The sequence below is a fragment of the Mauremys reevesii genome, linkage group 5 (genome assembly GCF_016161935.1).
Source record: "Mauremys reevesii isolate NIE-2019 linkage group 5, ASM1616193v1, whole genome shotgun sequence".
In the NCBI taxonomy this organism is placed as follows: domain Eukaryota; kingdom Metazoa; phylum Chordata; order Testudines; family Geoemydidae; genus Mauremys; species Mauremys reevesii.
In genome coordinates this window covers 41,974,275-41,987,650 of record NC_052627.1, presented here as the reverse complement: position 1 = coordinate 41,987,650, position 13,376 = coordinate 41,974,275, and the positions used below count along the sequence as shown (strand labels likewise).

At 44.3% G+C, this 13,376-nt stretch overlaps 1 protein-coding gene across 9 annotated transcripts in view; it reads right to left on the bottom strand.

The window, feature by feature from the left end:
* Window positions 1–13,376, bottom strand: part of SPATA5 (spermatogenesis associated 5) — a 310,210-nt gene that overhangs the window by 156,354 nt on the left and 140,480 nt on the right. Inside the window, exon 15 of one of the 9 annotated variants that reach the window (XM_039541986.1) lies at window positions 1,006–1,148. The exons of the other annotated variants lie outside the window; for them this stretch is intronic. Within the exon in view, the coding sequence (XP_039397920.1) occupies window positions 1,006–1,148 (143 nt within the window). The remainder of the gene's footprint in view (window positions 1–1,005; window positions 1,149–13,376) is intronic. 9 annotated transcript variants of the gene reach the window in all.

Genomic DNA, 13,376 nt, shown 5'->3' with positions numbered 1-13,376 from the left:
CCACAATGTAAATAACTGTTAGGAAAACAGACCAAATACAGCCTGTTCTATGTATAAAGTAAGGATATGCTTCCCTGTCTCTGATGAATAGATAAGCTTAGACAGTTAGACCTACAGTCTCATAGCTTTGCTGGTTTAATATAATAGCTAGCCAAAACCAGGCCTAATCCATCTGAAAAATGGACTGGAACCCACTGGTTACACTTAGTTTTATAAAATGCCTGTCAAATCCAAAGAATGACCTGGCATTATATAATAATGTCACCATCTACTACCCCGGTACTGTGTAGGTAAAGATAGCAGCTGTTAAGCACTCAGCAGTGGCTCGCACACAGCCTTGTTTGTTTTATTGAGGTCTATTTTACTGAAAGAGGAGAAGCTGGCGAGAATGCTGGGCTTATCACCTCTCTTGCCATGGGAGCTTTAACTTCCACCTGGATCATGTACAGACAGGTTTTTGGTTTAACAAACATCTCATCCAGATTTCTCACCGTTCCTTTCCACACTTTCCCAGCTCTTCAAATCAGAGTCAACACTTGGAAAGGCGCCTAAGTTCAAGTGCCACAAACAGCCACAAACCTCTGGCCTGCTAGTGCTACCAACTCAGTTATAAATGAGCAATTGACTATCCTGTTTTCTCTTTATTTTCCTCAGGCTTTACCAAAAAGAACAAGAGATGGAGTTCAATCCTTTACAAGGTGGAGGATGTAAAATGAGAAGCAAGCACTTAGGAAGTTTGCATTTGAGAACCGAAATATAAACATTTTTGTTAACTTCTGAGACCCTGCCATGCCACAGGGATGAAGTGAAGCCATTTACAATGATATGACATGAAATGTGCTTACATTCAAACTAAAAAGTTTTATATTAGGGTGGACTAAACGCACAACATATGAAAGGAAAAAATGCTTAAATTAGCTTTCTGCTTTTGTGCTCGTCATCAATGTATGTGGAAAGGTTGCTGTTACAATTTCTTTAAGTGGGAAAAAAGAGAATGTTACTTACCTCATAGTAATGGGAGGTTCTTTGAGATGTGTGGTCCCAGCTGTATTCCACGGCGGGTATGCATGTGCTCCATGCGCCCAGAGAATTTTGGAAGCAGTGTTCGTGGGTCCACACATGTGCCCTGGCTCACCTGATGCCTCCAACTGAGGAGATAAAGGGTAGGATGAACCAACTACGGCTCCAGTTTCTACTCCACTGAGAATCAGAGAAGATCCAAAGCAGAGGAAAAGGAGGGAAGTGAAATACAGATAGGGACCACACATCTCAAAGAACCTCCCATTACTATAAGGTAAATAACACTACTTGTTTGAGTGCTGGTCCCTATGTGTAGTCCACTGTGGGTGATTGACCAGTAGTACCCATATAGGAGAAGGGTGCGAGGAAGCACATATTTTGAAGTCCAGAGTCCAGGACATAGCTCAGTACCCAAACGAGGTATGGAGTGGGGGAGCAGTATTCTCGAGGTTGGGGAGACTAACTACAAAACACTAAAACTATCAGATAAAAACTTAAAACTCTAGAATAAAAACAACTATTTACAGATATATAAATATATTTTCACAGCTAAAGAAGAATGCCAAAGCTTTGGACACTCGAAGTTCTGACCTGGACCATGCAGCAGTGAAAAGGAACTGGAGAGACAGTCGGTCCTCCCTACCCTTTATCTCCTTGGTTGGAGGCATGAGGTGAGCCAAGGCACACCATGTGCAGACCAATGGACACGGCTTTCAAAATTCTCTGGCTCTGGGCACATGGAGCATATGAGTACCCACAGTGAAATACACATAGGGATCAGCACATGAAGAAGACAGTACTGTTTTGAAACAAATAGAAAAGTCGGTATTACAATCAGATTAACAGAGAAACAGAGAGAAAATGTGATTGAGTGATTGAAGCAAGACACTAGGACTCAGGACCCCTAGGTTCTGTTCCTGGAGCCTCTTAGCAACTCATCTTACATGTTTTAAAAATGTGTATTATACCTACCCACCTTACTGGGAGATCATACGATTTAATTTCTATTAGTAAAGCACTTTGGAATGCTCACGTGAAAAGCACAACACAAGCAAAGCAATATTGTTCTTAGTAGTACAGATATCTGTAATGTAAAACTAGTTGCAAAAACCTAAAGTGAATGCCAAGATGAATCACTTTACCCTACCGGATTATGGCAATGGAGGTGCAGAGGCATGCCTTCACTTGGCCTCCTGTCCTCCAACTACTCAGCATTAAACACCAAAGAGGTGATAGGATACATACCATTTTAAAACATAGTCTTTGGGACACCCTTTACTCTCCTCCACCTATAATGAGTGTCCTATGTTGACATTGGAGGGAGGGCTACCGCAAAGAGGCCGGGGTGGTCAGTGGATTCACTAAGACACTAGAGGGTCACATCCTCAGGAGTGATCTTTGTCTGCTTAAATATAAAGCTGCACATCATGTGTCTCTAATGACATCACTGAATGTTAGCCAGACCCACTCTCTCCCCCTGGCCTCTTACTTTGAAAAGCTGATACTCCTGGGGGAATTGTGCATCACTGCGTGTGTGCAGAATTCATGTTCCCTGCAGATTTGCTTCCCTGCAGAAAAATGACTTCTGAGGGAGAAGTAAAGGAAAGCTGCAAGAGCGGTCATGCACCCCTCCCCAGCACCACAGGTAGGTTGGTTTGAGAGCCAGAGCAGCTGTTTGAGACGTAAATCACTGCCAGGCGGTCGTGCATGTGAGAAATAGAGACACTCTGTCCCTCTCGCTCATTATTACAGGATGCTCGGCATGGAGGGACAGAGCTTTGGGGTGTTTTTGAGGAGGCAGGTGTGTGTGTGTGGGGGGGGTCTGTTCCCTCAGGCAGAGCAGAATGTAGCAGCCTGCCTTCTTAGTGAATTGTTCCAACTGTCTTTGTGAATTCCCCCAGGAGTATAAAGCAGGGGTAAAAGTTTTAAGGCTCCTTTAAGTTGCCAGGGTGGTGTAAAGGACAGTATGGCCTTATAAATGCTTATGGTGCTTCAGTGATTAAAACTGGTGTAAATTTTTGGACCAAAAAAACTTTCTATCAAAATGAACTGTTTGCTTGGAGATGGTCAGTAGCCAATATAAATTGTGAGTTTGATTCCCCAGCCCTAACTTGTTCTTCAGTTGCCTATGATTAAGGCTCTGTATTCGTCACGGAGGTCACAGATTCAGTGACTTTCCGTGACCTCTGTGACTCCTGCAGTGGCCTGTGCGGCTGGCCGGGGAGCTGCCTGAGCAGCTCGGGCACCCCTGGGCCAGTAGCACCAGCTGCTTCTGGGGCAGTTTCAGGTCTCCCCGTCCCTCAGCAGCAGGAGTTTGGGTGTGGGAGGGCTCAGGGCTGGGGATTAGGGTGTGGGGCTCGCCTGAAGGGAAATAGGAACTTCCCTCTTTCAGCTCCTAGCTCCATGTGCTGCCTCCACCCACAAGCACTGCCCTGCAGCTCCCATTGGCTGCGGTTCCCACCCAATGGGAGCTGCAAAACTGGGGCTTGGGGCAGCGCGGAGGCAGCAGGTGGAGCTAGGAGCTGGAGGTCACCACTTCCCAGGAGCTGGGTATGGAACCTACACAAGCCCTGCTAACCCCCTCACCCACAACACCCGCGGTACCCTCCTGGGCTGCCCCCCCCCCAGTACCCATGGTATGCCCCCCAAAGTTTTAGTCAGAGGTATATAGTAAAAGTCATGGACAGGTCATGGGCCATGAATTTTTGTTTACTGCCCGTGACCTATCCATGACTTTTACTAAAAATACTCGTGACTAAAAAGTAGCCTTACCTATGATGTAACCCCGAGCATATGGCTACATATATTTATTGACTAATAACTACAAATAAAGGGTCAAACCTAGTCACATTACTATTAGGAAAGGGGGTTTGGGGATTTCCTCCAATGCTCCCCACTCCCCTTCTTCATCCATTGTATTGTAGTTTAAATAAATGACCAAAATAATTGAAACCAGAGTGATGATATTGCGTTATTTTGACAAATAAAATATGCAGAATTTTAAAATAGTGTGTACAGAATTTTTTTGTACAGAATTCCCCCAGGAGTAAGCTGATGATGACCATGGGTAAAAGCAATATTCCCTATAGCATGCCCTATGCTTTACTTTCAAAATGATTTTTATATCAGCACCACCAAGGGATTTGGAGTTCAAGCCTCTCAGGATTGTGGAACAATTTCCAAAGGAAGCGTGTGCTACCAGTGCCGTTGCTACATCTTCGTGGCTTTTTTGTTTCAACAACAATCTGGAGAAAACAAAAGTATTTAACTTCCTTCTCAAATAAATTATCTGCTTTTAATCATGTCTAACATATAAAACAGACATTAGAAAGGAGAGGCTGCCCCTTTATAATTATGAAGCTTGACAATTACCTGGTGGTTTAGAGCAGACCTGTTCTCAATGCATCTTCCTTTGTCTCTCCCTTGATAATGTAATCTAATCCCCTGGTTTTGCTTTCATCTGGCACCCAATGCTGAACATTTGTTTACAAAACAACAATCTCATTTTAGGTAATGACAGAACAAAGGCAAGGAAGGGAGCTTTAGTAACACTACAGCATTTACCACTTCAAAAGTAACTACATGTTGATATAATTTACATGGCCTGTGTTTTTTAAAAAAAAAATAGTATTTTTTTTCTCAGTGGGAGTCCTGATTGAAAATAACTCTTCTAGTGGACAGGATCATCTGTGTGTTTGTCCATCATGGAAGCTATTGTGAATATTGTCAACTGTGGAAGTCAAAACTAATAAGATGGTGCTGAAACATAGAAATACAAAATATACAACCTTCTGAATTAATCTGCAGTACTTCAATCACATCTCACAGGCTTTGTTATTTAAAAAGGCCATGGGGAAGTTGCTTGCTTCAAATCATTGAAGTATGTCAATGGGTTAGCAGTAATGTGTACCAATATTTTTGTTTTATACATGAGATACTTGCTTCTTTTAATAGCATTTTCAGAAATTATGGAAGAATGTATGAATTTTCAGGCTTCTTCTGTACCTGGCACCTGTAAATTTGCCAGGGAATATTTTCAGAGAGTGTAGTGGTTTCTGTTTTAGACATTCTGGGCCAGTTTACCTGATCCACTAAAGCCACTTGATTGCCCCGGTGCAGCCCTAACTTTCACCAGGGCCAGGCATCCCTGAATCAGAAAGGCACAGCTGGCTCTCTGCCAGGGCCGGCTCCAGCTTTTTTGCCACCCCAAGCGGTGGCGGTGGGGGGGAGGAGATAAAGCCGCAATCAGCAGCATTTCAGTAGCAGCTCTACCACGCCGCTTCATTCTTCGCCGGCAATTCGGCGGTCCTTCCGTCTGAGAGGGACTGAGGGATCCACCGCCGAATTGCCGAAGACCCGGACGTGCCGTCCCTTTCCACTGGCCACCCCAGGCACCTGCTTCCTGCGCTGGTGCCTGGAGCCGGCCCTGCTCTCTGCAGCCCCTCCTTTGCACTATGTCCAAGTGCAGCTTGGATGTTGCTAGCAACCAGGGCCTCTTTTCTTTTTAGTCCCAAATTTAAATGACTAGAAACTGCATTTTATGAAAGCCACCCAGCCCCAGTAGACAGACTTGCACTAGCAGGAATCAAGCTAAAAATAGCAGTGTGGACACTGCATCCAGTAATCTAAAACCACTAGCATTTTGTAATCGACCACATTTGCATCAGATTATAATACAATTCTACCTAGAAATCTGTCTAACTGAGGAGAACATGGGGAGCTAATCTCCCTCCACAAAAAACCCAAGAGGTGTTATAATATTTAATTCGTCCTTTCACCTCAATAAGATTTCAGAGGTTTCTCTACTGAAGTTATTTGCAGACATTAACAGAGCTGCTGGGGCTCATGAGGATCAGGAAGCAAAGGTATTTACATAGAAGCTTTGCTAGCAGAACAGAGAACTAGCTGTAAGGCAAGCTAATATTAGAACACAAAGGAAAAGTACCACTCCACTTGCTCTTTAAGCATTTTGTTGTGGGTATAGACTGGAACTCATAAAATGGAAATTTCTGTTCTGTTATCGTCCCACTTTGACGCATTTTTTAATTAAACTGAAACAATGTATTTTGGTTAAATACTAGGTGCTTTAAAGTAAATTGTTAGTTTATCAAGCTCTTCCATTCCCCTTCTTCCTGTCCTTGAAGTTTCCATAAATCTCTCGTCTGCCAAGTGCATGTAACCATTGGTTAGACCGTGAACCTCCAAACTTGCTTTTGCTCCCTGTTAGTGCACTAAAACACTAAAAATAGTATAGCTGGCAGCTCAGGCGGGACTGTACTTGAGTGCCTAGCCAGAGCCCATGCTGCCAGAGCCCAGGGCAGAGCCCCAAGCGGCAGAAAAAAAAACCCGCCGCAGCAGCGCGATCGCACCGCTCAACTCTTCGGCAGCAATTCAGCAGCAGGTCCTTCACTCCGAGAGGGACTGAGGGACCCGCCACTGAATTGCCACTGAACACCCGGACGGGCCGTTCCAATAGCAGCCGGAGGGCCGCCCCTTCGTATTAGCCACCCCAAGCACCTGCTTCTTTAGCTGGTGCCTGGAGCCGGCCCTGCCAGAGCCACACTGCTAGCTCCAGCAGAGCTAGCATGTGTCTATCTACCCACAACAGAGAACACCTCCAAACTGCTCTGTACACATACCTTAATCATGGAGTTAAAGGACAGTCTCTCCAGCCCAGCTGGCTTTGATGTTTGAGGGTTGTCAATGATATTTCTGGATATGAGGAAAAGCCATCACATCCTATGGCATTACCTCACACACAATGCTTTTGGCCCAGCACTTCACCGCTGTTTGTAGATCCAATGCACGTGCTTCTACTATGCCCTCAACCCCCCATAGACCTCTGCGTCATAACACATCTAGGAATACTAATTTCCTCTGCACAGCATTACGGCTGCTTGCCTCCCTCCAGCACTATGGAAACATATTTCTCTTCTTGGATCTGCAGATAAAAACAATTACTTTAAGAATTTCAATGGGGGCACTGACTCTGAAGCCTAATGATATTAATATCAGGATTACTAAGTGTTCAAAAATCATGAGTTGAGCCATTAGGATGCACTCAATCAAATTTTTAAGTTTTCTGCTAGAGGCAGGAGGCCCAGAAACTTACTTTTAAAAAAAATCTGAGGTTCTTAATCACGGGACTTAAGGATGGGGCGCTTCAAGAAAAATGATGAGACCCTCACTAAAATTAAGAGTTGGCAACACTGTCATTGTTCATAAGTTCAGGCTTAGCAGAAACATCAAGCTATGTTTTATGTAAAAAAAATTGAGAGTGTAAAGTAAACTAAACTATTACCACTCCCATCCTACCTGACCCCAGTTTCATAATGAATATATAGCCACATACATATTCATATACATATTCCACAGTTACTGTCTGAAGCCAGATCTGTTTGTTGAATTAGGCCCTACATTTCCATACTCAAAAGTTAAAAACATATATATACACAAAATCATATTTACAGAATGTTCTTTTTTCATTTACAGTAAAATTTGTAAAAACTATGGCACTTGAAACAAACAATATTAAAATAAATTACATTACAGAAATTCCATTTACTAAGTCATTTTAAAAATATGTAAGTACAGAAAGAGTAAGCTATAAAGAAATCAGCTCGCAATTTTAATATAGATGTTTAACTTAAGAGTTTTTCCGATTCACAGATGTAATGCCTCTGGCAATCTTGCAAGAAAGTAGAGCACTTCATTCTTTTCCCCACATTCTGAGAGGAAGTAGTTATGACAGAACAGGTGTGAAGCTCTAAGTCAATAAATACGCACGACTTCCCATGATACAGCTATCACTTAGAAGACCACTTATATTGTCTTCTACCATGAGGTTATGCTGCAGTTGAAAGAAGCCATGCCACATTCTATCAATCCTGCACTCCACACACAGAAAAATTGTCTCATTGGATTTGTTATATAAAAGAGAACATGTACATACTGTCCCACCACATGCCTTCCCTTTCAATCGTCCTTAGCTTTTGAAAATGAAAGCAGTAACCATGAGATTTTACTAAAATAGAAGATTAATAGAAACTAAGCAAAAGAAAACGTTCTGATAACGTGAGGAAACCTAACAGTTTTATTTCCTACCAATAATTTACTGAAGTGAATAAACTGTATGGATTTAGTTTGCTTTTAATAATGCTGGTTTTCCCCATAAACAAACTCATTTTGCTTGCAACACAAAACTGCTATTGGTTCCTAGTGGCATTTGCACCTGAGTGAAAATCTCTGCCTGCACCTTAATGTTGCTCTTGAAACAGACATTCCTGTAGTTGTGAAGTGCTTTTTTGTACCAGTATAGACACTATTAACATAGTTATGTATATGAAAGGCATTACTAACATGTTCTCTTCTGCAAAAATCCTTAAATGGATTTATTGAAAGCAAGAAATAAGTGCTAACGATTGGCTGCAACTCAGTCAGTGATGACCATCCGTACAAGATAAAGTTTTCCACTAAATCTGCTCCATCAGTTAAAATACTTCTGCCTTTGTTTATCCCCTTGTATGTTCATGTATCTAAGGTATACAGAGAAATTTTAAATCTACTTCCGGGCTTTGGCAGATGTGGGCACATGCTCACTTTTAGTTTTTGTTAGTGACAGAGACATATATGTGGTAGCAGACATGGTAGTCAATGAGAAGACAGTAACTGCACAATGAAGCAAATAAAATAAAATAAAATACAGAATGCCATGTTCAGTCCTGGCACACACAAGCAACTTCATTTAAATCAGTGGTGTTTCACCAGTGCTGAATTTAGCTCGGTAATTACAGAACATCAGTACCAAAGATAAACTAGAAATTCTTTGCAAGATCTCCTCAGCTACAGAGAGTCAATGATTAAAAAAAAAAAAAAAAAAGAAAAGAAAAAAATTGACCAAAAGACCCTTTCCATAAGTATGTAATAAAGGATTTGCTATAATAATCTCAGCAAATATCATTTAGCCAGCTATATCACTGCCATTAATTCTTGGTCTGCACACAGGTTAATTAGCCTGAAATACTTATTGATTACCTGCTAGTAATGATAACTGTTAGTAAATGAATCACTGCTTTATTAAATAGCCATTACCCATGTCCATAGGAACATAGTCACAATTAGGGTTGCCAACTTTCTAATCGCACAAAACTGAACGTCCTTGCCCCATCCCCTTCCCTGCCCCTTCACCAAGGTCCCACCCCGCTCACTCCACGCCCCCTCCTTCTGTCGCTCACTCTTCCCCACCCTCACTCACTTTCACCGGGCTAGGGCAACTCTAGCTGGAGATGTGGGCTCTGGGGTTCAGGGTGCAGGACTCAGAAGGGGACTCATGGCTGGGGCAGAGGATTGGTGTGTGGGAGGGGTTGAGGGCTTCAGCTGGGGGTGCAGGCTCTGGGATAGAGCTGGGGATTAGGGGCTTGCGGTGCAGGAGTGGGCTCAAGGCTGGACAGAGGGTTGGAGTGCAGGAGGGGTTGAGGGATGCAGGCTCCGGCCAGGCAGCGCTTACCTCAGGCAGCCCCCGGAAGTGGCCAGCATGTCCAGCTCCTAGGCGAAAGGGCAGCCAGGAGGCACTGCGCACTGCCTGTGCCGTCCCCACAGCTCCCATTGGCAGTTCCTGGCCAATGGGAGCTGCAGAGCCAGCACTCGGGGTGAGGGCAGTGTGCGGAGCCCCCGGGGCACCCTTGTGCCTAGGAGCCGGACATGCTGGCTGCTTCTGGGAGCCGCAGGGAGCCTGCCTTAGCCCCGCTGCGCCGTCGACTGGACTTTCAGTGGCCTGGTCAGCAGTGCTGACTGAAGTAGCCAGGGTTCCTTTTTGACCAAGCATTCCGGTCAAAAACCGGACGCCTGGCAACTCTAGTCACAATTTGGCCTTCAACTGTTATAGATCCTGCACTTGCAAAGAATTTACTATAAAAGGGAGAAGAGTATGTCAGCAGAAGAGTGTCCTTTTTAACGTAAATTCAGTTTACTTTCTTAGTTTTCTAAGACTAGGAACTGTCAAAGAGGGATTTTAACTTCCAAAGACTATTGTTCGTTTTCCCCAAAAAATTGTCTGGAGCCAGACAACATAAGACTGCTAGGCCCTAGGCTAGAATGGAAGGGGGTTGGGGGGTGGGCCTGTTTACAATTACTCCATTCCTGTTTTTAATGAATCTTTCTGAATGACCACTAAGTGCTGGTTTTGTTCTTCAGGAACAAGGGAGCTATTACTGGAGGACTAAGAAAGGAAGGAAAAGGGAAAGCAAACGGAAAGCTGCCAAACTCATAAGGCGTTTCAAACATTTCAACTGCATATCCCGGAGGTAATCTGCTCCACAGGCATAAGGTTTTCCCTGCACATGTACAGTCTTTTTTTCTTCCCTTTCTCTCTTACGCTAAAGTGAAACAGATGAGATAAAGTGAAACAGATAATATTAAAGCTGAGGTAAAGGTTAATAAGTAGCACTAAGACACAAAATTACATTACTAAAACACTGAGAATTAGATCTCAGTCTAGCAATTGAGCAGATGTACATAATTCAGCGTTCATTATTTGCATTTTGCTAGTATTGCTATTTGAAAATGTCCACGTATGTATGAAGGGAGGGAGTGGTTTCTGCTTTTCCTGCTCATTAGAAATTTTGATATAGTGACAGGAATTTGTGAAATCGTGCCATGACAGTGCAAGACCATTTATAACTCCACTATTATGATTTGTCAATAGCTATTTAACTACTATGGCCAAGGAATATCTTGGAGACTGTCTATGTTAAAATTCAACTCCTGAGCACCCTTTAATTAAGAGTGAGAGTAAGATCCCAACATATATGATCTGAGATGGTCTAGATGTCCTCCAGCAACACCAGGTCAGTCAGACACACGCTTCTGATACTTGAAAGGAGGAAAAATATTTTTGCTTTCAGGTCTTCATCCAACATAAAGAAGAAAAAAAGAGCACAAATGATTTTTTCTAGAAACCATTTTTTGGTCACCTTTATACAGTAGCTGAACACGGAAAAAGAAATAAAGAAAAAAAAAAAGATAGCTACAGTTCCTTTCTCTAGGAGAGAAAATTCCCATCCTAGGAAAGAAAGCACTTCCCTATACAGTCTAAATTTTATTTACATTTGTAATTCCTACATTATTAGTGGAATATACTATATTCTCTAGCTTATTGATATTTGCATGCACTGACTATAAACGGCAAGGAAGCATTCTGTGATATTTTTGTAGGAACAACACTATGACACTTATTTTTGTATAGGCTTATGTAAACAAGTATTGCTTCTGAATAGAAAATCCTACACTCAACACTGCAAGAATGGTCTCATTATTTAATATTTACTTAAACTGTTCTGATCTGTCTTCTACCATAATTAAGGCTGCGAGTCTGTCACAGAGGTCACTTTCCGTAACCTCCGTGACTTCTGCATCCGCTGGTGCTGGCTCAGGGCTGCCCCAGCAGCAGCAGTTTGGGTATGGGAAGGGGCAGGGACTGGGGGCGCCTACCCAGGGGTAGGGGGCTCCCCGGCTCCCATGGCCCACTGCCTAGGAGCTGCAGAAGGAGCTGGGTGCAGGGAGGGGGGAGCTCCGCATCACATGCTGCTCGCACCTGCAGCCCCTACCCCCGCAGTTCCCATTGGCTGTGGTTCCTGGTCAATGGGAGCTGCGACAGGGCCAGTGCTTGTGGCGGGAGCAGACTGCTGAGGCCCCTGACCCCTCCACTGCCTAGGAGCTGCAGGAATGCGGAGCCGGGTAGGGAGCCCTGCCAACCACCACCCCAGCAACAGGGGGGTCCTGGCTGCATGCTGCAGCCTGCCCCGCCCAGCAACAGCAGGGGTCCCAGCCATGCTGACCAGGCCCCCCCCCCGCCCGGTCCCCGGGGCCACCTCTTCCAGCACCCGGGGCACCCCCGGCCCACCATCCCCCCAGCACTCGCAGCCCCCCACCCAAGTTTTATTCCCATCCTAGGAAAGAAAGCACTTCCCTATACAGTCTAAATTTTATTTACATTTGTAATTCCTACATTATTAGTGGAATATACTATATTCTCTAGCTTATTGATATTTGCATGCACTGACTATAAACGGCAAGGAAGCATTCTGTGATATTTTTGTAGGAACAACACTATGACACTTATTTTTGTATAGGCTTATGTAAACAAGTATTGCTTCTGAATAGAAAATCCTACACTCAACACTGCAAGAATGGTCTCATTATTTAATATTTACTTAAACTGTTCTGATCTGTCTTCTACCATAATTAAGGCTGCGAGTCTGTCACAGAGGTCACTTTCCGTAACCTCCGTGACTTCTGCATCCGCTGGTGCTGGCTCAGGGCTGCCCCAGCAGCAGCAGTTTGGGTATGGGAAGGGGCAGGGACTGGGGGCGCCTACCCAGGGGTAGGGGGCTCCCCGGCTCCCATGGCCCACTGCCTAGGAGCTGCAGAAGGAGCTGGGTGCAGGGGAGGGGGGAGCTCCGCATCACATGCTGCTCGCACCTGCAGCCCCTACCCCCGCAGTTCCCATTGGCTGTGGTTCCTGGTCAATGGGAGCTGCGACAGGGCCAGTGCTTGTGGCGGGAGCAGACTGCTGAGGCCCCTGACCCCTCCACTGCCTAGGAGCTGCAGGAATGCGGAGCCGGGTAGGGAGCCCTGCCAACCACCACCCCAGCAACAGGGGGGTCCTGGCTGCATGCTGCAGCCTGCCCCGCCCAGCAACAGCAGGGGTCCCAGCCATGCTGACCAGGCCCCCCACCAGCAGGGTCCCCTGGGCCACCTCTTCCAGCACCCGTGGCACCCCCGGCCCACCATCCCCCCAGCACTCGCAGCCCCCCACCCAAGTTTTATTTATGGGTATTTTTAGTAAAAGTCATGGATAGGTCATGGACAATGAATTTTTGTTTACTGCCCATGACCTGTCCGTGACTTTTACTAAAAATACCCATGACTAAAATGAAGCCTTAACTACAACATCTCATTTGGCACCTGCTTTTTGACAAAGATAACTTGTAAATATTTGCATTTCCTAGTTGATGATAATCCCAGACCTTTCCCTTCCTTCAAACAGGGCACAGTATGCTCATGGGCATGCACCTATCTGATCTACTTAATGATTCTGAAATAAATAAGTCTTCAAAAGTTTCATTCTAGTTCTATTTATAAGAGGTTGGCTTATGCCCTGAAGTATTTATATCACTTTCAAAACTTATTTAAAATTTTTATTATAATTCTGAATAGTCTTGCTATGCATATAGATAGATGTCAAATCATTTTTGGAACCCTGCTAAGCTACTGGCCTAATCAATATTCCATAGCAATAATTTCTATGTTAATTGTGCCCTCTGTGAAAAAGTACTTCCTTTCACCAGTTTTGAATT